This window comes from Haliaeetus leucocephalus, unplaced genomic scaffold, assembly GCF_000737465.1.
Source record: "Haliaeetus leucocephalus isolate CR32 unplaced genomic scaffold, Haliaeetus_leucocephalus-4.0 Scaffold110, whole genome shotgun sequence".
Lineage (NCBI taxonomy): Eukaryota > Metazoa > Chordata > Aves > Accipitriformes > Accipitridae > Haliaeetus > Haliaeetus leucocephalus.
The window spans coordinates 2,882,881-2,907,687 of NW_010972546.1; the positions used below are offsets into that span (position 1 = coordinate 2,882,881).

Here is a 24,807-nt window from a genome sequence, read left to right on the forward strand (position 1 = left end):
AGGGACGGGGACCGGCAAGGCCCTGGCCTCACCGAGCAGCTCTCTGCGGCCCCGCTGAGCCGGGGTCCTTGGCCCCTTCCCCCAGGGCCGGGGTGGCCCGGGGACCCGCTGGCTGCGGGGGATGGAGGCGGCGGACGATGCAGGCAGGGGGTGATGAAGGGAAGGGATGATGCAGGGAAGGGGTGATGCAGGGAAGGGGTGATGCAGGCAGGGGGTGATGCAGGCAGGGGGCGATGCAGGCAGGGGGTGATGCAGGGAAGGGGTGATGGTGTCAGGGGTTGATGCAGGCAGGGGGCGATGCAGGCAGGGGGTGATGGAGGCAGGGGGTGATGCAGCATGGGCGCAGCGCGGCTGCCCTTGGCCTTGCAGTGAGGGCTGGGGGTGCAGCAAACGCTCCTGGGGCTCCGTCCGACCCGGCCGGGGGGGGCCCTGCGAGGGGGTCGGGACCTCGGCCCCGCTGGAGCCTCCTCTGCAGATGCCGCGAGGGTTTGCACGGAGACCCCCCGGCCTCCCACGCGGGACTCTGCCCCGGCGGGGCGGGGCGGGGCGGGGGGGGGTCCCGGCGCCCACGTCAGTGCGGAGGCGGCTGGTGCGGGCGCCGGGGCCCGCAGAGGTGTGTCAGCTCCGCTGCAGTGGGAGGGGAGAGCGGGAGCTGGACCCGCCGCGCCGCCGGCCCGCGGAGCCCGCAGGGTCCACGGGGTCCCCAAAGCCCGCAGCATCTGCGGGGTCCCACAGGGTCCCCACAGCACGCAGGGTCTGTGGGGTCCGCGGGGTCCCCAGAGCGTGCAGGGTCCGCGGGGTCGTGCAGGGTCCGCGGGGTCCCACAGGGTCCCCAGAGTGCGCAGGGTCCCCACAGCACGCAGGGTCCTCGGGGTCCTGCAGGGCCGGGCCGGGGGGCTGCCGCGGGGACACCGCCCAGTGCAGCGCCCTGAGCCCCACTCTCCCTGCAGGACCCTGCTACGATGAGCTCGTCGCTCCCCTCTACTCCTCATCCATCGGTGCCTCCTCCAGATACAACATCTTCTACTCGGCCAGCTTTGCCCGGCTGCACAGTGAGTCCCCCCACAGGACCAGGGTGCAGACGGGGCGGGGGGCAGTGGGCAAGTGGTGTCCCCAGCAAGGTCTTGCCTCGTGTGGGGCTGAGGGGTCCTCGGGTGCTCACGGCAGAGCCCTCAGCATCCCCCAGGGATGGAGGAGAGCCCTGCAGCCCTCCAGCTCCCACCCACAGTAGGGTGCTGCAGTGGGGCTGAGCAAGCAGCCCCTGCTCAGCCAGGATCCGCTGGGCACCAGGCTGTAGGGCCGGCTGAGCCTCTCCCCCTGCAGGCACCAGTGGCTGGTCCCCTGACCCCCGGGACAAACAGCCCTGGCTCCAGATCGACCTGATGCAAAAGCACCGGATAAATGCGGTGGCCACGCAGGGGACCTTCAACACCTACGACTGGCTGACACGCTACATTGTGCTCTATGGAGACCACCCCACCAGCTGGAAACCCTTCTTCCAGCAGGGCAGCAACTGGGTAGGGAGGTGCCTAGGGGTCCCTGTGGGAGGGGGTCCCCTGGAGATAGCGGAGACCCTGGCCCAGAGCGAGGTGCTGATGGTAGCTCTTCGTCCCCAGACATTCTTCGGGAATGTGAACGAGAGTGGGGTGGTGCGGCACAACCTGCACTACCCCATCCTTGCACGCTACGTCCGCATCATCCCGGTGGCCTGGAACCCGCGCGGGAAGATTGGGCTGCGCCTGGGCCTCTACGGCTGCCCCTACCGTGAGTACCCGGCCCAGGGGCTCCAGCAGCCCTGCGCAGGGTGATATCGTGGCCCAGCCACCCACGTGGCAGGGGACCAGCCCCTGGCGCTGCATGCCAGAAAACCCTTTCCCAGAGGGGATTGTGTCCAAGCCATCTGCAGTCATTAGCGCTGGCATAAACCATAGCAGAAAGGAGAGTTCCCCATGCTGGGACACCTGCTGCTGTGGGCAGTGATGTGGCTGGGGCTGCTCTGCTCTCCCCAGGGTCCCACGTGCTCTACTTTGATGGGGATGACGCCATCTCCTACCGCTTCCGGGCTAAGAGGATCAGCACTCTTGAGGATGACATCTCCTTCAACTTCAAGACACTGGAGCAGGACGGGGTGCTGATGCATGGGGAGGGCTCGCAGGGTGACTACATCACGGTGGAGCTCAAGCAGGCCCAGCTCCTCCTGCACATCAGCTTAGGTGAGCTGGGGCCGGGGGGTTGGGGGATGCAGGGCTGGGGGGCTGCCAGCTGAGGCTGCCCCTCCCCAGGCAGCAGCCCGCTGCATGCCAGCGAGGGCCACACGACGGTGGCAGTGGGCAGCCTCCTGGATGACCAGCACTGGCACTCACTGCACATCGAGCGCTACGGCCACCACGTCAACCTGACGCTGGATGGGGAGGTCAAACGCTTCCGCTGCCATGGCACTTTCAGCCAGCTCGACCTTGACACCGAGGTGGGTACGGCAGGCAGGGAGCTGCTGGGATGCTGACCCGTGACATCCCCCAGTGAGGGGCTAAACCCCCACCTCTGCCTCCCAGATCTTCTTTGGGGGGGTGATCGACCAGGACAAGCAGCACCTCACCTACCGGCAAAACTTCCGGGGCTGTGTGGAGAACATCATCTTCAACGGGGTCAACATCGCCGACCTGGCCCGGCACCGGAGACCCAACATCCGCTTTGAGGTCCAGCCCTGGGGGGTGGCCCCTTCCCTGGGGGTCCCATCTCTGCCATGGGGGGACCTGTTTCCTGGAGGAGGGCCACGTCCTCAGCCCTGCTGTGGGGTGACCCTTTCCCTGGGGCCAGGCTCCCCCCAGATGTGGGGTGACATGAGGCCAGGCAGCGGCCATGCTCAGCTGAGTGGCGCCACATCGACCATGCAAGGTCGTCCCTGGCCCAGGGCGCCTGCCCGGCACTGCCAGGCGATGGGATCGAGCGGGGGCTATTGGGGCCAGGGCTGTGGGGATGGGGGGGCCTCCCCGCCATGGAAGCATCCTCTTCCTCACCACCTCCCACGGTCACCCCCAGGGCAGCGTGGGCCACTACTGCCAGGACCAGCTGAACACCCCCATCACCTTCGCCGGCATCAACAACTACGTGCGGGTGCCGGGGATCCCACGGAGGAACCGCCTGGCCGTCAGCTTCCGCTTCCGCTCCTGGGACACCGCCGGGCTTCTGCTCTACACCAGCTTCGCCGACCGCCTGGGCTCCCTTGAGGTGGTGCTAAGTGAGGGGCAGGTCAATGTCTCCATCGCACAGCCTGGCAAGAAGAAGCTGGAGTTTGCTGCAGGTGGGCTGAGGAGCCGGCCCGGGGCCGGGGGTGGGTTTGGCGGCAGTGCCTCCCCATGCGCCCTCCTCTCCCTGCACAGGGCATCGCCTGAACGACGGCTTCTGGCACTCGGTGCAGCTGGTGGCGCGGGACGGCTCAGCCGTGGTGACCATTGATGATGACGACGGCGCCGAGTTTCGGGTGGCGCACCCCTTCCAGCTCCGTACCGGCAGCCAGTACTTCTTCGGAGGTGGGTGGCAGAGCGGGGGTTGGGGACGATGGGTGCCTGGAGGCCGCTCACCACACTGTGCCTTGCAGGCTGCCCCAAGCCCGCCTCGGTCACTGGCTGCCGGTCGAACCAGACAGCCTTCCACGGCTGCCTGCAGATGCTGAACGTGGACCTGCAGCCTGTGGATGTGGAGCTGCTGGTGCAGCACCGGCTGGGGCAATACTTCAACGTCCTCTTCAACGTTTGCGGCATCACGGACAGGTATCAGTTGGGACAGGGATACCGGCTGGGAGCGGGTGGGGGACGGGGGACTGTGCCAGTGCCAGGACAGGAGCCCTCTGCGCCCTCAGGTGCACCCCCAACCTGTGCGAGCACGACAGCCGCTGCGTCCAGTCCTGGGACGACTTCATGTGCATCTGCGACCTGACGGGGTACAAGGGGGAGACCTGCCACAAATGTGAGCCTGGGGCCTCACGGGTCGGGAGTCAGGAAGGGCACCTGTGACTCCTCCCACTGCCTGACACCCCACTCATGCTGACCCCAGCCGTGTTTCCCCCTTCCAGCCCTTTACAAGGAGTCGTGCGATGCTTACCGGGTCAGCGGGAAAACCTCAGGGAACTACACGATTGACCCAGATGGCAGTGGGCCGCTCAAGCCCTTCACGGTGTATTGCGATATCCGAGGTGGGGGCGGCGGGAGGGCATGGGGGTCCCTTTGCCCGGTGCCCCCGGGGACCAGCCCCTGCCTATGTATCAGGGCTGGAGCAGGATGGAGGGAGCAGGGGTGTCTGGGGGGGCCAGTCCTAACAGCCCCCCTGCCTCCGCAGAGGACCGAGCGTGGACCATCATCCGGCACAACCGTCACTACGCCACGCGGGTGACAGGCTCCAGTGTGGACCAGCCCTATCTGGGGGCCGTGGAGTACTGGAACGCCTCCTGGGCTGAGGTCTCGGCACTGGCAAATGCCTCTGAGTACTGCGAGCAGCGCATCGAGCTCCACTGCTACAGCTCCCGCCTGCTCAACACCCCCTGTGAGTGCCGGTGGCAGCGGGGCCATGCCGTGGGGCTGTACTGTGGGACTGTGTCCTCACCCTCCCCTGTGCCCACAGCTGGGCTGCCCTTCAGCTTCTGGATGGGCCGACATGATGAGCGGCACTACTATTGGGGGGGCTCACGGCCGGGCATCCAGCGCTGTGCCTGCGGGCTGGACAAGAACTGCGCTGACCCCAAGTATTTCTGCAACTGCGACGCTGACCATGCACTGTGGTGAGTCGGCAGGGGCTGTGGGCACAAGGGGGCACAGACTCTGGATTGTTCAGGCGGGGGTTCAGCAGGGGTGCATGCTGGGGCAGAAGCCCCTCACGGCCCTTCCAATGCATGCACCATTTGCAGGAGGACGGACAAGGGTCTGCTGACCTTCGTGGACCACCTGCCCGTCACCCAGGTTGTAGTCGGAGACACCAACCGCTCCGGCTCTGAAGCCCAGTTCCTGCTGGGGCCCCTGCGGTGCTATGGAGACCGTGAGTGATCAGATCTGCAGAGGGTCCCCTGCCTGCAGGAGTCCCATGCCCATGGAGGGTCCCTGCCCATCCCTCACCGCCCGTCCTGCTCCCCACAGGCAACACCTGGAACACCGTCTCCTTCAACAGGGGTGCAGCCCTGCTCTTCCCCACCTTCCAAGCCAACCACAGCCTCGACATCTCCTTCTACTTCAAGACCACCGCCCTGTCCGGTGTCTTCCTAGAGAACCCCGGTTCCCGAAACTACATCCGCATTGAGCTCAACAGTACGGGCGGGTGGAGGGTGCAGGGGTGCAGGGGGTGGTGGGGCTGGGGGCTCCTCCCAACACCATGTCCCTGCAGCCACCAGGGATGTGGTGTTTGCCTACGACATCGGGAACGGGGATGAGAACCTGACGGTGCGGTCGGTGGTGCCCTGGAACGATGATGAGTGGCACCAGGTGAAGGCTGAGCTCAACGTCAAGCTGGCGCGGCTGCGGGTGGACAAGCTGCCCTGGGTAGTGCGGCCGGCCCCCCCGCAGAGCTTCGTCCACCTGAACTTCGACAGGCCCCTCTACGTCGGTGAGAGCCCCCGGCTGCGTCCCCGTGTCCCCAGGTCCCCGTGTGCCGCAGGGCGCTGAGTCTCGGCCCCGCTGCAGGCGCAGCAGAGCACAAGATGCGTCCGTTCCTGGGGTGCCTGCGGGCGCTGCGGATGAATGGGGTGACGCTCAACCTGGAGGGCAAAGCCAACGAGACGGAAGGCGTGCGGGTCAACTGCACCGGCCACTGCCAGGACCCGCCGGTGCCCTGCCAGAACAGCGGGCTCTGCGTCGAGCGCTACAGCCACTACAGCTGCAACTGCAGCATCTCCGCCTTCGATGGGCCCTTCTGCAACCACGGTGAGTGGGTGCACCTGCTTGCACCAAGAGTGGGGGCCCTCCCTGGGGCCGGGATGGGGGAGAGGAGCTGGCGTTCCCGTCACCCTGTTTGTCCCCCCCCGCAGACATCGGCGGCTACTTCGAGGAGGGCACCTGGGTGCGGTACAACATCCTGCCGATGTCGCTGTACGCCGCCCGCGAGTTCGCCAGCATCATCAGCAGCCCCTGGCAGCCCCTGCCCGGCTACAACCTCACCAGTGAGGAGGTCAGCTTCAGCTTCAGCACCACCTCAGCGCCTGCCGTGCTGCTCTACGTCAGCTCCTTCGTCAGGGACTACATGGCCGTGCTCATCAAGGACGACGGTGAGGGCAGGGGGACCTCCCCAGCACAGGGGACCCTCCTCCACCCTGATGCCAGTCCCCAGCACTATGGAGGGGGTGGGCTCGCCCACCGAGAGCCCAGGCACCACTGACGGCCCCGCTCGGCCCGCAGGGAGCCTGCAGCTGCGCTACCAGCTGGGCACCAGCCCCTATGTCTTTGCCCTCACCACCAAGCCAGTGACGGACGGGAGGCCCCACCATGTCAACATCACCCGCCTGCACCGCACGCTGTACACCCAGGTATGGGGCAGGGGCATCCTCCCCGCCAGGGCCTGGGGGACTGCAGGGCTGCGGGTCAGGCTAGGAAGGGGCACGGGCAGGGTGGCAGGAGGCAGAGGAGGCTCAGCGGGTGCTGACACCGTGCGCCTGCCTCCCAGGTGGACTATCTCCCTGTCATGGAGCAGCAGTTCTCCCTGTTCGTGGACAGCAAGCTGGACTCGCCCAAAAACCTGTACCTGGGGCGTGTGATGGGTGAGCTGGATGCTGCCCTCGACCCCCCCACCCCATGCTGGGATCTCCAGGGTCTCCTCTGCCCAGCATGGTTCTTGCCCTCCACAGGGGATGAGCCTTCTCCTTCTGTGCCCCCACAGAGACTGGCGTGATCGACCCCGAGATCCAGCGCTACAACACACCCGGCTTCTCAGGCTGCCTCTCAGGGGTGAAGTTTAACAGCCTCGTCCCCCTCAAAGCCATCTTCCGCCCCACCAGTGTCGTGCGGCCCTACAGCATCCGGGGGGAGCTGGTGGAGTCGAGCTGTGCCTCCATGCTCCCCCTCACCACCATCCTCATCCCTCCTGAGATGGACCCCTGGTACATGGGCACAGGTAGGTGCAGTGGTGGGACCCCAGTTGGGAGGGAGCCCCCCGGCAAGCATCAGCTGCAGACGGGACGTTCCAGCACCAGACCCCCCTGCAGCCCAGTCTCAGGCACCCGCTCTGTCTCTGCAGAGTTCCCCCACGTGCACGATGATGGCTGGATGGGGATCATCATTGGGTGTAAGTGAAGCGCTTGGCTGGTGTGTCTCCCCACCTCTGCCCTGGCCCTGTGCCCCCCCCCGACCCCTCACCACCACCTCTCCCCCGCAGTTGTGACCTTCCTGCTCCTGCTGCTCGGGGGGCTGCTGGTGCTGCTGTACTTTTACTACCACCGCTACAAGGGCTCCTACCACACCAACGAGCCCAAGGCCATCCAGGACTACGGCAGCGCTGCCAAACCGCTGTCGGTGCGCAAGGACCAGAACCTGCCCCAAATCCTGGAGGAGGCGAAAGGGGACTAGTGGGGCCGGGGTGTGGGATGGGCTCGCAGCCCTGGGAGCCACCTGGGGACGAGCAAGCGTCGCGGGACCAAAGGGCCGAGCACCTGAACTGCCAACACCCACCTCCGGACCGGACTGCACCGACCGCCAGCTCCTCCCCGAGGCTGCCACTGACCCAGCCCCGGACCGTGGCTGTGACCCACCGAGCCCCAGTCCCGCTCGCCCCGGGTGGGCATGCCGGCAGCCCCCACACCAGAGGCAGGCTGCTGCCTCCCACCAGCTGCCAAATCCTGCCCTGCCTCCGGTGGGGAGCCCCAGGGCCAGGCAGCCCACCCTCCCTTTCGCAGGGGAGCGCACTGGGTGTGCCCGGCTGCTGCTGACCCGTTAGCGATGCCTGCGCGTAGATTACCCACCGCTTTGCTCGCTTAGCCAGAGCCACGAAGGAAGCCACGCAATACCCAGCCTTGGGCACAGCCCAGGGCATGCCAAGCAATACCCTGCCCGTGCGGGCAACGGCTGCCGCTGCCACGCATGACGCCACCGCACTTTGCTGAGATGCTGCTTTCATACGATCAGGTACGGATCCTTTCTACCATTTTTGTTGCTGGATATTCTACTACACTCTGATTTTTTTATTCTATCGGTTTGTATAAAAAACCAAATGGAAGCTCCTGTCGGGTGTTACGTTCCGCGCGTCGTGGTACGTGGTCTGTAGTTTGCTACTTCTCTGTACGAAGTGCCGGTCCTGCCGATTACCTCCAGCCCAGGGAAATCTCCTGTTCACTCGCTGTATTGTGGTAAGACGATGTTACAGAAATGCATTTATCTACCCAAAGGCCTAGCTCCACTGGGCACTTTATTTTTAAAAAAACTGTTTCGCTGAATGAGATGTGAAGATACTCAAATAAAGGCAGAATGATGGTGTTAGACACTCCCCAGCCTTTGCTTCAGCAGCCTGGGCACACAGGGGCAGCCTGCACCTGGGTGAGGGACCAGCACAGCCAACAGCAATTCCCACTCCTGGAGCAGGATGTAGACAGCTGGGGCTGGATGCAGCTCAGCCCACTGCTATGCTTGTACATACATAAGTATGTCCTGCTCTCCCCACCATGCACCTCTACTGCCTCCTAGCCCTGAGCCAGCACCAGTTGGGGTAGCTGGTGGCACCGGGCTGCTCACGAGCCCCACTGGGCCCCAGGGTGCTGACTGCTATGGAGGGGGCAGCCGGACTGAGCCCACAACAGGCAGAGAACATGCTGCTGCCAGCTGTTCCCTAGGGTAACAGAGGCCAGCAAGCCACAGGAGGATGTTCACTACCACTTTATTATGACAAAGGCTACAAGCCACATTATTTTTAAAGTGCATTATTATTCACCGTCAACAAACCACAGACACAAGCCTGGCATAGTGCAGATATGGCCAAAGTGGCAGAGGATGCTGAGCTGAGAGCAGGGTCAGGGTGAGCTGGGCGGACGGAGGCGACAGGGAGTGGGGCTCAGGCAGGTGCCAGGGTACAAGTGCTGCTCCAGACAGACCCAAACCCCTCCGAGCCCCAGGAGAGAGTCACAGACAGCAGGAAGGACAGACGGGCAGCCTCGCCTGCCATGGGGGGGAGGCTGGGAAAAGCATGGCGCAGGGCTGTGCCAGGGAGGGCTCGGCTCCCGGGGCAGACCCAGCACCTCCCTGCGTTCATGGACCACAGGGCTGGGACGGGGCTGTGCCTTAGGAGCCCCGCATTTCCTCAAAGAAGCAGGGCAAGGGCCCCAGTGCTCCTCACCTCTGTGCGGTGCCCCCAGGCAAACACTACCCACCCTCCTCACACCCTATGGGGGTGAGGGGCTCCGGCCCCCTCAATGCCATGTCAGGCCTCGGCTGGGCTCCTTGCGCCATCCTGGGACCCCAGTGCTGGACACCCGGCGGAGCACCCTCCGGCACCCAGCAGCAGCCTGGGCAGTTGGCTGGCAGTGTACGTGGCTCCTAGGGGACAGCCCCATCCTTCAGGTCACCCCAGGCCCTGCTCAGGGAAAAGCCCCCTCATCCAGACTGCCCCATCCCAGGCCCAGAGCAACGTCCCTGCAAAGGTGCTGCTGAGAGATGACAGCCATGGTCCCTCCACCACCAGAGTGGTACCTGGGGCCCAGCTGCCAGCTGAGAAGGATTAATTTAAAGTGCTTTTTTCTTTTTCTTTTTGCATGGGGTGCTAAGGCCAAACCTCACCCTGCCAGAGAACATTTCCCCTTTATCTCCAGGGCCAGGACCAGGACCAGAGTGTCAGAAACCCCTAGGTAGGTTTCTGAGGAGCCTTCCCTGGGTCACCGCAGACAGTGGCAGGTCTGCTGCACCCTATTCAAACCTCAGCACAGCAACATTTAACAAGTCCTGCACAACGAAAGGCTCTCGCCCCAAGGGGAGCCACTCTGCTGGCTCCTGAAGTCCCCGACACCTCCCACAGAGCCTGTGCTGCTCCAAAAGGGAGCGTCCTGACAGAGGAGTGTGGAGGAACCAGCTCTGGTAACGCATGGTCAGGAAGCGCCTGCCCGGAGCAGAGGGTGGCCAAGGCCCATCTCCTGCTCTGGGTGCAGCCCCAGCCAGTCAGCAGGAGTCACCCCCCCGCCCCTGCAGCCCCAAAACTGCCTGGCAGAAGCATCCACGTGCCAGCCCCAGAAGGGCCACACAGCAGAGCAGCTGGGGACAGGCACGAGCCAACCAGCCATGCCACAGCCACACCACAGGCTGGAAGGGCTCACGGGTTCCTGCTGCCTCTGGACTCCTCTTGTGCTTGCAGCAGCACCCCCGTAACATTGTCTCTAACCAGCTCAGTGGCAACCCTACCCAAAGTGACTTTTTGCATAGTGCTGCTCTCCCCATCCCCAGGCATCGTGCCATGCCAGTCACGGCCAGGCAGTCTCTGTCCCCCAGCCAGCTGGGGCAGAGGGGAAACAGAGCCTCAGCAACAGCAGCCTGGGGCCCAGGGACCACTGCAGCCGTGTCTTTATGGCTTCCAACCCTGTTGCTGTCCTTGTCAACAGGACAAAACAGGCAGCAAGAGGTAGCACCCAAGACAAAAGCCTACCCCAGGGGACAGGGCCAGAGGGGACCACCAGCCCCTCTGCCTCCCAGCTGTGCCCCAGGTCTCAGTGCAGGCAGTACCTCACTCGCTCTTGTTCTTCCAGCAGTCGGCAGAAAATAGAAAGAGACTGAGAATTTGCAGCTGTCCCTCCTCCTGCACCACAGCTTTTCTTCAAGCCCCAGCTGCCTTGGTCCACGGGCTCCCTCCAGCCCGGGAGACTGCTCACAAGAGCAAGGCTCCAGAGCCTGCCCCAGCCCAGGGCTGGCAAAGCTGCCACCCCAGCAGCAGCCATTCACACTCCTGCCCTGAGTCTCTCTCTGGGCGTCTGGATGGAAAGTAGCACTTGTGACACACACAGCAACGGGAACAGCAGCAGTCATGTCAGCGTGAAGCAAACATGGCATTGCTTACAAGGTGCAGCAGCAAGGTGTGCTGGCGACCGCCCCACACAGAGCCTAGATGATATCTGTCTCCCTCTCTATGCCGACATACTTCAGGGCATCTGCTTGGCTGTACCTACAAGACAGGAAAGTCACAGCTGCTGTAATGACCTCCCGCGCTCCCGACAAACGTGTGCACAGAAAGCGGGAACAACCCTGCACCCCAGTTCCCAGCCAGCCGCTCCCCAAGGTACCTGTAATCAAAGAAGAGCTCCTCTCCTGCCTGGATGGCCCTCTTGGCAAAGATCCCTATCCTGTGGTCTCCATTCACCATCACAACTGCAACCAGAGAGACAACATCAGAGACTTGCAGCTCCAGCTCAGGCCAGGAGGTCTCACAGCACTTTTGCCCTGCCTGGCCACCTCCTAGGGGCCACGGTACCCAAGCTCCTGCCTAGCAGCAACGGGGTGCTCCCCGGGGAGCTCCTAGCCACCCTCTAGCAGCAATCTCTCCTTGTGAGGCTGGGACCACCACAGAGCTGAGTGGGGCCCTCACCAGCAGGAATGTGATTTGCTGCAGAGAGGAGACTTTGTCCAGGTCTTTGAAGTTCTGCTGCTCCCACAGGTTCAGGGTGACTTGGGACCCCAGAGAATCCACTGCAATCCCGGAGCTGAGCAGGACCCCAGAGAGCCATCCCCCACCAAGGTTTGACTGGGCAGGGATATCTCACCTTTGGCATAGCAATTGGGGTTCACTGAGTGATTGGCAAAGCGGATTTTATTTCCTTTGCGGGTGGCATCAACAACAAAATCTATTAAAAAAAATGAAAAAGAAAACTGTAGCGTAAAGAGAGGCCTGCCGCTCAGATGACAGACAGGCTGAGACTGCCCGCCCAGCCACCAGCCCCGTGCCAGGAAGCCCAAGTCTCCTCCACCCCTTGAAGCCCCAGGCAAGTTACCATTGTTGAGGTTGAAGAGGAAGCTGGACATATACTTGTCATAGACCTTCCCTCGCCGGTCAGCCTCATCCTGTGAAATAAGCTGGAGAAGGAGAATGCCTTGAGAGACTCGGCGCCTGAGGGCACAGCGAGGATCGCTGTGAGCGCTCGCCCACCTCCTGGAAACACCCTCCTGCCCTCCCACCCCAATGGGCATGAGCCTGCCAGGGCTCCCAGGGAGGGAACAGAGGCAAAAGCTGGGCTCTCAGGGAGCAGCACATACACGACACGTTCCTCCACAGCAGAGGGCCCAGAGGTACTGAAATGGGTCCCAAAATAGTATAAGATTCAATCTCTAAACCTGGTCAGAGTGAGCCCGCGGCCATGGTCAAGCTGGGGAAGGCATGCTGTCGCCACCGGACCAGCAGCCGAAGGAAGCACTTCCACTAAATGCAGCCTCCTGAGCACACACCACAGCAGCCCCAGCATGGGCAGAAGCACTGACCTCACCACAGTACTCTGAGATGAACTCATTCTTCTGCACAGATTCCTTGATGAAAGTCCCCCAGCCAGCGACATCTGACGGTGCCAGTAACAAATGCTGAGGCCAAGGTGAAAAGGAAACGGTTATGGTCAGCAGGCCCACCACCTCCCAGCACACAGGTCAGGCCCCATGCATCAGGCAGACCAGAAAGCAACAGTGAAGAGCTCTCCACCTCCCAGAACTGTTGCACATGCCGGGGTTAGGGCAGTGCCCAGGAACAGCCGTGTTGTGCTGGTTGCCACACTTGAAGTCCCAACATCACAGGGTCAGCATCCCCTGGTTTAAGGTGACACACGGCTCCCTACAGACTTACATATCATAGCACCATTAGGCTGGAGCTGCACATTACTTGACACCCACTAATCTGCATCTTTCTCTGAATTTTTGTCTTTTTTACATGCAATTCCTTGCCCTGACCAGCAGAATTCAAGACTAAACCTCTCTCTGCAGTCACTTCTTACATGCCCTTGCTCTCACCCTTCCTGATGTAACTCCCATCTCCTAATTTTCACATCCATAATCCATATTCCAGATTAAGTGCTACAGAAGCCTGGGGCAGAGCAGCCTCTCTCCCAGACCTCCTCACTCAGGGAGCTGCGGGTGGCTCGCACACTCTCTCCCACACAGCAGGAGCTCTGGTTATCAGTTCTACCCCGAGGCAGCCCCCTGCCAGTAGTCCAGAGCCATGCTGCTGTCAGTACCTTTTTGAGACCTCGCTGGATGCTGCAGTTCTTGCAGGAGACCACCTTGCAGTCCCAGTGCTCTGAAGCCCCACAGGTCAGGCAGAGGTCCGGATCGCATTCCCGCACAGCCAGGTAGCACGGGCACTGCTTGGTGTTGCACTGGGTTTTACAGCGGCAGCCCGGGAAGCGGTTCTGACCTGCAGCAACACAGCCCACGGTTTTGCACCATGAGGTTTTTCAGAGAATAGAGGGGCCATGCAGTGTCCCTGCCCCACCAGATGTCCTCCCTGGCAGGCCCTGGGCAGGTACAGAACTAAGCCTGTCTGTGACAATAGGCTACGCTGCCTGCCCACCACCCTGCTAACATAAGAACATAAGGAAGGTGCCTTTGTGCTAATAAAGAGCTCCACATTCACTCCGCTCTGGGCAGCAGAGACAGGAGCCCCCAGCCCGCCTTCCTGCCCCCCAAAGTCACCAGAACAGCGCTCACTAAAAACACAATGAGACAAGGTGAACGCAAGGCAGCCTGGGCACCCAGGAGCTGGAAGTAAATCACAGAAACACTCTGTGCGCACAGGAGCTTTGATCACTGCTCACACCTAACAAAGCACAGACCATGCACAGGGTCCTTCCCATCTGCATGGCTGGAGACACTGCTCTGCCTCTTGGGACTAATTATGTGCAGTTTGCAAATAAACTACTTGGATAACATAAACATAACAGATCAGTACTGAGCCTGAGTTGGCTCCCTTTCACCCTGTAGTCCTTCCAGCCCCAAGCTGTGTCATAAACCTTAACAAATCCATCCTCAGAAGCCCCACTGGTGTGGGCAAGTGCAGTTATCTCCATTGCAGAGCTGGGAATGGAAGCCCAGAGAGGAAAAATAACCACAGCAGAGCAGTGACCCAACTCCCACCCTAACTGCTGGCCACGCATCCTGCTCTCAGGGAACCAGCAGCATCAGCCAGGGGTTGTTGATGCTGGATACAGATATGTGGACAAGTGTTCTCTAACAAGAGCACATATCTCAGCTGCTGAGAGTCACTGGGCAGCATGGAACCGTTTCCCCTTGGACTTTAGCAGACTGCTAATCAAACTGCTGCAGATGGACAGAGTAGTGAATGCAGGAATAAAGCAGGCACAAAGCAGGCCTCCAGCAAGTCCCAACTCTGCACCCTCCCTCTGGTCTGTGTCAGGAGAGCTGGCTGCTTCCCTGCCCAATAATCCCAGGTTTCTCCTTACAGTCAGGGTTGCACTGGCAGAACTTCTCACAGAAATTCTGAGTCATGATGCAAGGGCAGGAGCTGTCACAGGGATGCTCGGGGTGGTCACAGGGCTGGTAGTTGTACACCTGGGTAGGCGAATTATCTAGAACAAGAGGAGAAATGCCCGGATTAGAAGCTGCACATTGTAGAAATGTTTAAAAGCAACACGCACAGGGCTCTGGAGCAAGGAAGGTGCAAGCTTCTCATTTGCCTGCAGAGGGCTGGGAGCCCAGCAGCACCCAGTGCACAGCTCCTGCAGACACATGGCTGTGATTACCTGCACATGGCACATGTCTGCTCTGCCCCAAACAGCCCGTTTTACAGCAGGGCTGCGCACCAAACCTCAGCCTCCCCTCTGGCTGGGGCAAGACCGCACTGCACATACAGCCTCAGAGAGAGCATTGGCACAGCGGCGATTCCCATGGCACAGCTGCAGTGGGGCTGGCCCGAGGCACCCCAAGGAGCCTGGCTGGGGGAAACGGCTCCCGCTCTGCTCTGCTGCAGCTGCCGGGCTGGAGAGCAGGACGCAGCCGTCCCGTTGCGTGAGTCAGAGACAGAGAACTCGATCCCACTGGGCAGTGGCCACGCAAACCTCACGTGACGCAGCCACAGCAAACGCTACCTTTCTTCAGCTGAATCTTCCTGCAGTGAGCAGCCCACAGCCTGGAAGAGAAGCAGAGAGGGTCTGAGGGGACGCGCGAGCCTCCGTCAGGAAGAGCCAGCCACGACTGCTCGGCACCGCCGGTCAAGCGCGGCAGCGGGAGACAGGCGATTCCAGCGAGGCTGTCTGGCAGCTTCATGCATTAATAACCACCAGACAGCCATAAAGCGGAGAAAGATGAGAATGATGCAGCTACAGCAGAAGTTATTTGAGGCAAATAGTAGAGCCAGAGTAATACTGGACACAGTGGGATCAGCACACAAAAAGTAGGTTCTAAGTCAGGGAGCTGAGGCTAAGGGTGCTGTTAGGACAGCAGTACTATCCCTCCTGCAGCAGTGCGGCACTACAGCTGGGCACTGTGCTGCCCTCTCCTCCGGGGCTGAGCCCAGGGCTGCAGAGCCCCCCAGCCAGGGCAGCAGCACCCGGGAGACAGGCCAGGGGCCAGCACCCAGCCAGCAGCCCTGTGCGACAGTGGGATGTGCGCACAGATGGGAGCCAGATGGGGATTACCAGGAATGTGCTGGCACAGAAAGCAGTGGATCTGGTTGCATTTTAAGAACAAAACAAGCTTGTCCAACACTTGCCTGTGCTTCCTTTTCTTCTTCTGGGATGGATTCATTAATTCATTTGTTGGCAGTTTTGTTATAAGTGATTCTTTCACTGCAAACTGAAAGACCTACCAAAGAACAGAAGCAAAAAAAGAATAAAGTTCAGTGTACTCAAGCTGGTTTTATCTAAAGCATAAACAGAGAGAGTGCAAGCAAGCACACACAGTGGGGGTCCCAGTCCCGGGGCCAGTAAGTGGACAATTCTGCCCCCAGTTTCACTGACCACAGGTGCTATTGCTTCTCTTGCTTGGGAAACAAGAGCACCTGCCTTGCCAAGGTGCCCAGCCTCAGACAAGGGACACTGGAAGAAGCTAACAGCACCGGGCATGTGCCAGGCTCATTCTACAACCAGCAGCACTACTGCAAAATAACACCACCGAACTCCACAAAGTGTTGATGCAACACATTCCTCAAGGTGGTTTGTGGCAGAGAAGAAAAAACAACAGCCAAGCTCTCTCCTGCTGCTGGGCCAGGCACTGCAGTCCCTGCCCTCTCCAGGCACCCACCTGCTTGCACGTCTTTGTTCCCAGCAGCCTGGCAATTGAGCAGAAGTTATTGAAGTAGGTCCCATGGAAGACGCGGAAGAGCGACTCCTCAGCTCCCGTCCACTCAACGGGCTCCTGCGGTGTCTCCACCGCAAACAGCTGGGAGGAAGCCGGGCTCAGCTTCTGCTTGGTGGGGGTCTGGCAGCGGGAGTTCGCCTCTGGCAGAAAAGGCAGACGTTAGGCCAAACACAGCATGGGAGAACGCACCCTCGCTGTCACAGCTCCCGAGGCCAGCGGTCCTCTAGCAGTGCCTGACACCTTGCCTCACCCCAGCACCTGAAACCAGGACACCTCTATACCTCCCGGCAGCCCTGCACCACGCTCCTGCCTCTAATCAGGCAGCCCAGCACCAGCACCGGTCGCAACAGTGGCACTGGCCCCCTCACAGCAAGGCAGCACGAGAGCCACCGTGCCACCTTCCCCTTCCAGGGCTGGCCCAGGATGGAGCCCCCTGACCAGAGCAGCACCACCAGAGAGGCCTGAAGACAAGAAAGTCGCTCCCTCCTCTCCCACCCTAGATGGGACCCAGATGTATGGGAGCCCTCTGCCCCCCGGGAGCTCGTTCTGCCCCAGCCACCACTTCCCCTGGCGTGACAGGAGCAGCTTGGTGCTCATCTGCAGCACCGAAGAAGCGTCCATGGACCTGCCAGGGGTGAGCAAGCCCCCCGCCTCGACAGCTCCCTGGCCACTGCTCTGTGCTGCAGCAGGGACAAGCGCGCAGACCAGTGCTGCCTCGGCACTTTACTCGTGCACTGCCAGGCAAAGTGCTCAGAGCCAAGGGCTCTTGGCTTTGCAGGTCCCAGCAAAGCTCTCACTTTGCCTGGCAAGATTCCTCCTTCCTGGAAGAGGACAGCGAATCCCACAGCAGCAGGGGCAGGGCCTGGTGTCCCTCATGTTTGTTTAAGCCCAGCTGGAAACACCAACTCTGTTTGCCAACTCTGAAATCCACACTGCTGTGTGGGACACAGAGGCAAGCCAGGGAGAGCCCCAGCTGTAAGGTGCCGCCTGGCCTTACTGCTCATACTGCCGGAGGGGAGCAGGGTGTCTCTGGGCTGGCATCGTACCCGAGGAGCTAGAGGCCCACTCGTTGCCCGTGTCTCGGTCACTGTCGCCCTCCCTCGTCTCAGCGACGGCAGAAGCTGGGGTGTTTGAGCAGGAAGCACCCACCACATGGTGCCTCCGGCGGCGCCGGCCTGAGCACTTGGACCTGGGGTTGTGCAGCGCAGCAAACTCCTTGGCTCCTTCCTGCAACCAGAGCAGAAGACAAGGCGGATGGCAGATGACCAGGGAACATAAAAAGGCTTTACCGCAGGCCCTGGCACAAGCCCTGCCCTGCTACCACCAAGGGAAGGTGGAAGACCCGCCACGCGTGGTCACTTCAGCGACTGCCAAGGCCCTGCTGCCTGCCTCACCGCACGTTCCCGCTTTGTTTCCTTCAGCGTCGCTGCCCGCTCGGAAGAGGCTCCCCAGCCCTGGCCCTCCAGTCCGCTCCCCAGCCTCTTGCCCTGGCAATGAAGTTATCCTGGCCTTTCCCTCTGCTCCGGCCCTGCAGCTCCCTGGGACATCCTGTATCTCAGCCAGCTGACCAGCTCTGACACCACCAAGCGCACCCACCTCCCTGCAGCCAGCTCTTCCGATCTGCAGCTCTCATGCCCAGTAACACAGCTAGGCTGCGTTTCTGAAAGATCATTTCTAAAATAGTTCGAGCCTTCCCCACATATGCTAGACTCCTTCCCTAGCATTTTTAACCTGGGCTTCATTTTTCAAGTGCTGCACAGAGTCCAGAGAAATAATTTGTCACCACATTTTCCCATCTGCTAGCTATGAAATCAGTCTTTGTTGGAGATTCACTAAAATATGCATCTGGCAAGGTCTGCATTTGGATTCACACTCCCCTGAATCCTATGAGGATTAGAACTAATTCTGAAAAATCATCAAAGTTGTGAAAAGGACCCACAGAGTTCTGCAGAGCAAGGCTGCCCAGGCCACTTCTCTCGTGGTTTCAAAAGCAGCAACACAGAAACATACCAGCCAGAGGAAACAGTCTGCTCCGCAAGGATCTGGCTCGATCTTGGTCTCTCTATTCTTTCGTTTGTACACATTAGGAGTAGCATGAAAAGCTGAAAAAATAACAGTTATCTTTACTATTAGCATCATCCCAGAGTCTCCCCCCACATTGCAAGGGACAGGGGCAGCACGAGCTCAACGAAAGTAAGTGGGAGCCTGACACAGTCAGCAAGAGTGCCCGAGCAGCTCTCCCAGCAGCAGGGAACGAGGCAGCAGGACCTCCTGGCCAGCCCTGCTCCAACCCATGACAGGGACTCAGCAGCAGTGGGGGAACACTTGGGAAGGAGAGGCCATAGGAAAAAGATCTGTTTTCAGACTGAAACAAAAAGACCACATGATCTTAATATTATATCTTTTAATAAATAATTCACTGGAAAGAGTCTTGTGACTTTCCAAAGAAGCCCTTAGACCTGGGAAACAGCAGGTCCAACAGCTAATCAGTATCCAAAAGGCTTTGGCAGGACAAACCGCAGGAACATGACTAAGAAGAAGCTGTAAGTTCCAGTGAGGCAACAAAACACAGGGGCATGTCCAGACTTTGGAAGTGAAACATTCATGCCTTTCCCTGATGAGCTTCTGCAAAGCAAGAGTAAAGTCTAGTCACGGCAGTATTTCTGGCACAAACTGCCAGGAGGCTCGAACGCAGCGTGCTGAACAATGGTGAGAAAGAGGGGACGGCCACGCAGGTCGGTTTACCATCCGTTTGAGGAAATGAGTGGAGCCATCTTTATAAAAGGCTTCTGGGCACCTGTCAGTTCCTAAGGCTCCACTGCAAACTCCGTGGAAGCACCACCCTCTAAAGACTGCAGCACAGACACTAAGCAAGGTGGACAGAGGTATGAAGCACTGAGGAAAAATGAGGAGAAAAGGGCTCTAGGGAAGCGTCCGGCCGAGACTGCACTTACGATGCAGAAAACAGTCGTATTTGAAGCAGCGGCGGCAGAAGAGGGTGTGGAAGGAGTGCAGGGACTGCTCCCGCTGGACAGACTTCGCGCATGGCCCATCTATGTTGGGAGTGCACTGCGGCGGCAGCACGTTTGGGTCCGACACTTCCGTGAGCTCCCTGTACCTATTCGACAAACAGAAACACCCGCAGATGTGCAAGCTTTCCTAATTTGGGACATTTTACACGACTACATTACTATCTGGGCCAGCGTCCTACTGGCCCAGATACCTTGAGGCTAAACTAAAGTTTCTAACATTCAAAAACCACTCTGCTCACGGTGCCTGCAGCCAGCTGAGCTCTACTTTCTGGTCAGAGCACAGTGCTGTTTTCTGAAATACAGATTTCAATTGTTGCTAAGAAAGGTAACAGACAACTTAAGTAGAGATCTTCTACCTCTCTTTCATATCATCTGGGAAGCCATATTCAGGAAACATAGAAGAAATAGCAGTGAATATCATGTCATTTGGAAACCGCTTCTTTGAACCCTTCTTGTTACCTGAGAAAAAGAAGAGAGACAATTCCTCAGTTAAGCTGGATGTGAACACGTCTGTCTTTCTTCCACAGGGAGCGATTCCAGTAGGTGTTCGGAATTGTATTTTAAGAGACAGAAATGTAATCCAATATACAACAGATAAATCTTTTGTCCTGCAACTAGGCTAAAGCATTTCCAGATGCAGTACACTCTGCCACTTTCAGAGTAGCATAATGTACTGATGGAAGTACTAACAATTTCTTAAGGACTATTACTATTTATTTTTACCAAGACAGGATTTGCAGACAATGCTATTCTACATCTATGAAAGGTCCTGGTATTTGTGCTATCCATATCACTATAAACCAAAGACAAAGATGAAACTACCAGTCAGTACTCCTGAGGTCATGCAGGACGCATGAACATCCCAAAAACCAGAGCTTCCTCTATGCAACAAGAGCTCCAAGTGGCACAGGAAGGGGGGGAAGAGGAACACAAACATATGGAAAAGGGATCTGGAAGGGATTTGAAAAGGTCCACCTCCCTGGTCTACAGCAGAATCAGATCTACCTACAAATGTACTGACATGCGCTTGCCAGACTGGCACTTTAAAACCTCCAAGAGCAGAGATCCTGCAGTCTCCTCAGATAATACCCCACTACTTTGCTAATCTTACCATGAAATAGTTTTCCAGATGACTCATCTAAATTGTTCCTCACCACACTTTAAGCTGGTGACTTCTTATCCTGTCCACACGGGACAGTGAGAACAACCGATTTCCCTTCTGCTTTCAACTACTGTACCAGAACTTGCCAAGCTGGTCACTACCCTTAATGACACATTAATAACCAAGAGTGATGGCAGGAGAGCAGTGGCCAGCTAGTCAGGCAGGGCAGGATGGAAATGTGACCAACATAACCCCAATTTCTGTGGCCCAAACCCACCTTCCGCTGCAATTCGCTTTCTTTTCCTTGTGACAGGCAGCTCCTCTTTCCCATCCTCCTGTTTAACTTCAGAATCATTGTGTCCTTCCTCTTCCTCATCTGAGTACTGATTCAGGGCATTCACTAGCTCCAAGAACACAGCATCACTGATGAGGACTGACCCTGAAATCATTTCTGAAACACAGAGATGTCAGCCAGTTTGCCATAGTGCCATCACCTTTCACATGCCTCATGGTGGTAAATCACAAGCCAGCCAGATGACATTGTTAGCAACCAGAACCTTTCTCTCCATTTTGTAGGGATAGGTGGGATTTTACTGCTAGAGAGTCCTAAGAGTGGTGTATCATTTTTAGCAACCTGAGGACAGGCCATATCAGTGAGTTTTCCACTGTCTTCCTCCCTCCAGGCAGAGTTTTATGACGGGGTAGGCAGCACTGTAGGGAAACACACCAGCTTTTCAATTCTGAAAAGACTGATTAAAGTCTTGGCTAAGGTCACAAGCAAAACAAGGTTGCAGAGCGCCTCCTAACCTCTAGCATGTTTTTCAGCATCCCAGAGCACGCCTGTGAACCCCTGTGAACAAGAGCATCGGCTCCAGAGCACCCCAGGCCTAGAATGGAGTGGGATATCAAAAGGCAGGACTGTGTCCTTGCAAACCAGAACAGCAGGCATGATCCTGTTTTTCTGCTCTAAGAGCTCCCACAGAAAAGCTGGTTACTGCTGCCACCTTTTGACTTCTAAACTACTTTGATATGTTATTTGCAAGACACTGAATGGACAGGGCTGACTGCTGCCAGGTTACCTTCCTCTCCATGAACTTTCCCGTCATAGTTATTAATAAGTTCTTCAATGAAAGTTTCATCTTCTTCCTTCACCTCATCTCCCATGTAAGGGATATTGCACAGAACAGTTTCATCCTCCACCTGAAAAGAGATCAGATACAACTCAGCAAACCAGTCCTTGCCGATCCCCAGCCAGACTGTGTGTCTGAGGTTGCTCCTGTCCATTCAGACCTGCAGACAGCACAGTGCAAAGCAAAGGTTCAGCCTCCCTGGCTGCAGTTTCAGATGTCTCATCACTGATATTTCATTATCCCATGCCAGCAGCATAACTCTGACCGACCCCTGAAAGTGCAGTTTGCTCTGAAAAAGAAGAGCAGTGCCTCCAAGGCTTACAGAAACTCAGAAACACACATATTGCCAAGAATAATAAACAGCCAAAAAATGTCAGTGACATTGTGTTCAAGGCACAGTAGAACTGGAACAGTGAAAGGCAAACCGGTAACTCACTCCCCAGAGGAACACAAAGCTGAGGAGCATTATCACGTTAACCACAGGAGCAAGGACATTGGACCTTCATTGCCATGGCACCACCGATCAACTCTTTGCATTACAGCCACTGGTGTCACACTACTCCCCCAGTCTGCTACCGGAGGCTTCAGAGAGCCCTGCAGGCTGCAGGAACACATCCACACCCCACACCAGGCAACGAGCCAGGCTAGCCACAGACCACCTGTTTGTTTAACAAATAATCTTAACTACACCACACCAAAATCTGCATTTAAATCACTCCCCTCACTGCTATGACAGAGGAACTGATCCTCAGTAGCATCCTTACAATGAGACCAGCAGGGTAATCCAGTCACAAAGGAAAGGACCTGCCTAAGAAATAAAATTCTTCATTTAAATGGGAAGAAAAATCTTAAGAAAAACCCCCAAAAACGTATTTAGTCCTTGAATCCTGTGAAATAATGGTGACCCTATCAAGGAGTCAGGTATAAAGGAGAGACTAGCTGGGCAAGACTGTGCGGATACAAGGCTGTTCTATGGGATTCAACAAAACAAGCAACTAAAACAATACCTTCCGTCATCTCTTGAGCAGACACTGCTTGAAACAAGTGGGTTGAAGAAGGCATAATCACTCCACAACCACGTAACGCTTACACACTAACTGCACCAAGACCTCACGCTCCACAGCCTTCCTACTTACCATGAAATTCTGCTGAAGAGGGGACCAGGAGTACATAATGGGCACCAGTGCCACTGTGTTCAGGGTCCTCATGTACAGCGTCTGGCTTGGAAATCCCGGGAAAATGCTCTCAACAGTACACTGGAATACAAGTAAAGAGAAGGGCAGTGAGGAAACCGCCCCCGGGAGGCACTCACAGCCAGAGGGAAATCGCACTTCAGGACAAACACAATGAAGCCCCTGGTTCACTCTTTGGGACTCCTTCACAGGAAAAGCCTTTGGAGGGTTTTTCTGCCCATTTCTGCATCCCAAAAGAGTGCGAGGCATGGCCTGACACTAACATAGGATAGCACACACAAAAACTAGTCCTGTATCCTCACAGCTCCCTGCAAAGCCCCGGTTCTAGTTCACACTTGCTGCTGCTGTGCCCCTTTTCCTCTCCACACCTGTTTTAGAAATGGATGCCCACTGACTGGCTTCATCAATTGCACCGGCTGGACTCGAAGCTTCTTCCAGTCCTCATTCAGAATCTGAGTCTTTTCATGAACCTTCGCAAAGTTGGCCACAAACAGAGCCTGAAATGAGAGAAAGCAGCACTCAACATTTAAGAAATCATGTGGAGAACACTAAAGCCCCTCTTGAGATTTTGTTTCAAGCATCAAAATGTATGCAAGGCAGAGCATTTCAAATTGATGATTGTCCTGGTTTCATCTGGGATGTAGTTAGCTGTCTTCCTAGTAGCTGGTACAGTGCTATGTTTTGAGTTCAGTATGTGAAGAATGTTGATAACACTGATGTTTTCAGTTGTTGCTCAGTAGTGTTTAGACTACAGTCAAGGATTTTTCAGCTTCTCATGCCCAGCCAGGCCACCTGACCCAAACGGGCCAACAGGGTATTCCATACCATATGACGTCCCATCTAGTTTAGGAACTGGGAAGTGGGGGGGGGCAGGGTTTTCGCCGCTTGGGGACTGGCTGGGTGTCGGTCGGCGGGTGGGGAGCGATTGCCCTGTGCATCATTTGTACATTTCAATCCTTTTATTACTACTGTTGTCATTTTATTAGTGTTATCATTATCATTATTAGTCTCTTCTTTTCTGTTCTATTAAATCGTTCTTATCTCAACCCAGGAGTTTTACTTCTTTTCCTGATTTTCTCCCCCATCCCACTGGATGGGGGGGGAGTGAGTGAGCGGCTGCGTGGTGCTTAGTTGCTGGCTGGGGTTAAACCACGACAATGATGCTCATTAGATGGAATTCTAATTAAACTCAGTATTGGTACAAAACCGTGTTGAAAATCTACCCAACAGCCAGTAGCTTTTGATAACTCCTGATCCCAGCTGACCTCTTCTAAAATCCTGCCTGCCAAGGAGAGGAGTATCAGAGTAAGCCATCTGAAACCCACCAGCACAGAGAGGGTTCAAGCAGGGAGATACTTTAAAGAACAAGTAGAAGTGAATCCTCTTGCTGCAGTTATGCAAGTACTCAGGCAACAGACTTCTACATACAACAGACACTGACTGCATGGCTCAAGGCTAATAATGGAGCATGAGGAGAAGTAATCTCTCTTCCAACTTATCCAGCTTGCAACTAACACATAGCTTATCAATCCACAGGATGAAGCACCCATCTGATAGCTGCCCAAATACTATAAGCTAAAGCGAAGCATTTAGGAGATACCCTTTCAGCTAGAGCTACCACCGATATGTCTTTACCTTAGCTCCCATGTTCGCCTGAAACCTCTTGAGCTGCCGGAGACGCATATATTCAGACTTGACTTTTCTTTTCCAGTATATAATACACTTTGATGTTGGAGGAGTGGCGATTTCCATTTTTCTATAAAAGTACAGAAGGAATAAATTACCAAATGATGGAGAGCTTAATCCTGTAAACAAGTGCTATTAAGATAAAAAAATCCCTGTGGATTTTAAATGCATCACAGACACTAATGAGGAAAAATTAACGGCGTAAATCCGCACCAGCCCTAGCTAGGGAACAACCACGGCACAAAGCACACTGAAGAGCCCAGGGAGCTCCTGGACGTCGGCTGCAGTGGAGAACCAAGCCTGGCCGGGGTCCGGCCTCTCCTGCCCCCCCCGGAGCCCCCGCGACCCCTCCGCGGGCAGCGCAACGGAGGGCGGCCCCGGCGCCCCGCTGCAGCCCCGAGAAACCCCGGGGCGGGGGGGGTGTCCGCTGGG

General features: G+C 57.4%; 2 protein-coding genes across 2 annotated transcripts in view; one reads left to right on the top strand and one right to left on the bottom strand.

The window, feature by feature from the left end:
- The window catches only part of CNTNAP1 (contactin associated protein 1), an 11,010-nt gene extending 3,469 nt beyond the window's left edge, over positions 1-7,541 (top strand). Inside the window, exons 2-24 of the mRNA XM_010585739.1 lie at positions 951-1,052; positions 1,324-1,517; positions 1,617-1,764; positions 2,010-2,213; positions 2,283-2,467; positions 2,553-2,696; positions 3,040-3,301; positions 3,381-3,530; positions 3,599-3,770; positions 3,860-3,966; positions 4,073-4,192; positions 4,336-4,539; positions 4,618-4,774; positions 4,901-5,028; positions 5,127-5,294; positions 5,371-5,589; positions 5,667-5,906; positions 6,011-6,247; positions 6,378-6,505; positions 6,643-6,736; positions 6,856-7,089; positions 7,213-7,260; positions 7,351-7,541. Of these exons, the coding sequence (XP_010584041.1) occupies positions 951-1,052; positions 1,324-1,517; positions 1,617-1,764; positions 2,010-2,213; positions 2,283-2,467; positions 2,553-2,696; positions 3,040-3,301; positions 3,381-3,530; positions 3,599-3,770; positions 3,860-3,966; positions 4,073-4,192; positions 4,336-4,539; positions 4,618-4,774; positions 4,901-5,028; positions 5,127-5,294; positions 5,371-5,589; positions 5,667-5,906; positions 6,011-6,247; positions 6,378-6,505; positions 6,643-6,736; positions 6,856-7,089; positions 7,213-7,260; positions 7,351-7,541 (3,836 nt within the window). The remainder of the gene's footprint in view (positions 1-950; positions 1,053-1,323; positions 1,518-1,616; positions 1,765-2,009; positions 2,214-2,282; positions 2,468-2,552; positions 2,697-3,039; positions 3,302-3,380; positions 3,531-3,598; positions 3,771-3,859; positions 3,967-4,072; positions 4,193-4,335; positions 4,540-4,617; positions 4,775-4,900; positions 5,029-5,126; positions 5,295-5,370; positions 5,590-5,666; positions 5,907-6,010; positions 6,248-6,377; positions 6,506-6,642; positions 6,737-6,855; positions 7,090-7,212; positions 7,261-7,350) is intronic.
- Positions 7,542-10,918: 3,377 nt separating this feature from the next.
- Positions 10,919-24,709, bottom strand: EZH1 (enhancer of zeste 1 polycomb repressive complex 2 subunit). The gene is made up of 19 exons (XM_010585625.1): positions 24,325-24,709; positions 23,058-23,186; positions 22,633-22,752; positions 21,446-21,566; positions 20,644-20,817; positions 19,621-19,723; positions 19,187-19,350; positions 18,243-18,334; positions 17,279-17,459; positions 16,176-16,372; positions 15,646-15,737; positions 15,023-15,063; positions 14,378-14,503; positions 13,154-13,332; positions 12,414-12,509; positions 11,930-12,011; positions 11,702-11,782; positions 11,225-11,309; positions 10,919-11,106 (listed from the first exon to the last, which is right to left on the bottom strand). Exons 1-19 carry the CDS (start codon positions 24,439-24,441, stop codon positions 11,046-11,048), a joined length of 2,241 nt encoding a protein of 746 aa, XP_010583927.1. The 5' UTR covers positions 24,442-24,709; the 3' UTR covers positions 10,919-11,045.
- Positions 24,710-24,807: the final 98 nt, after the last annotated feature.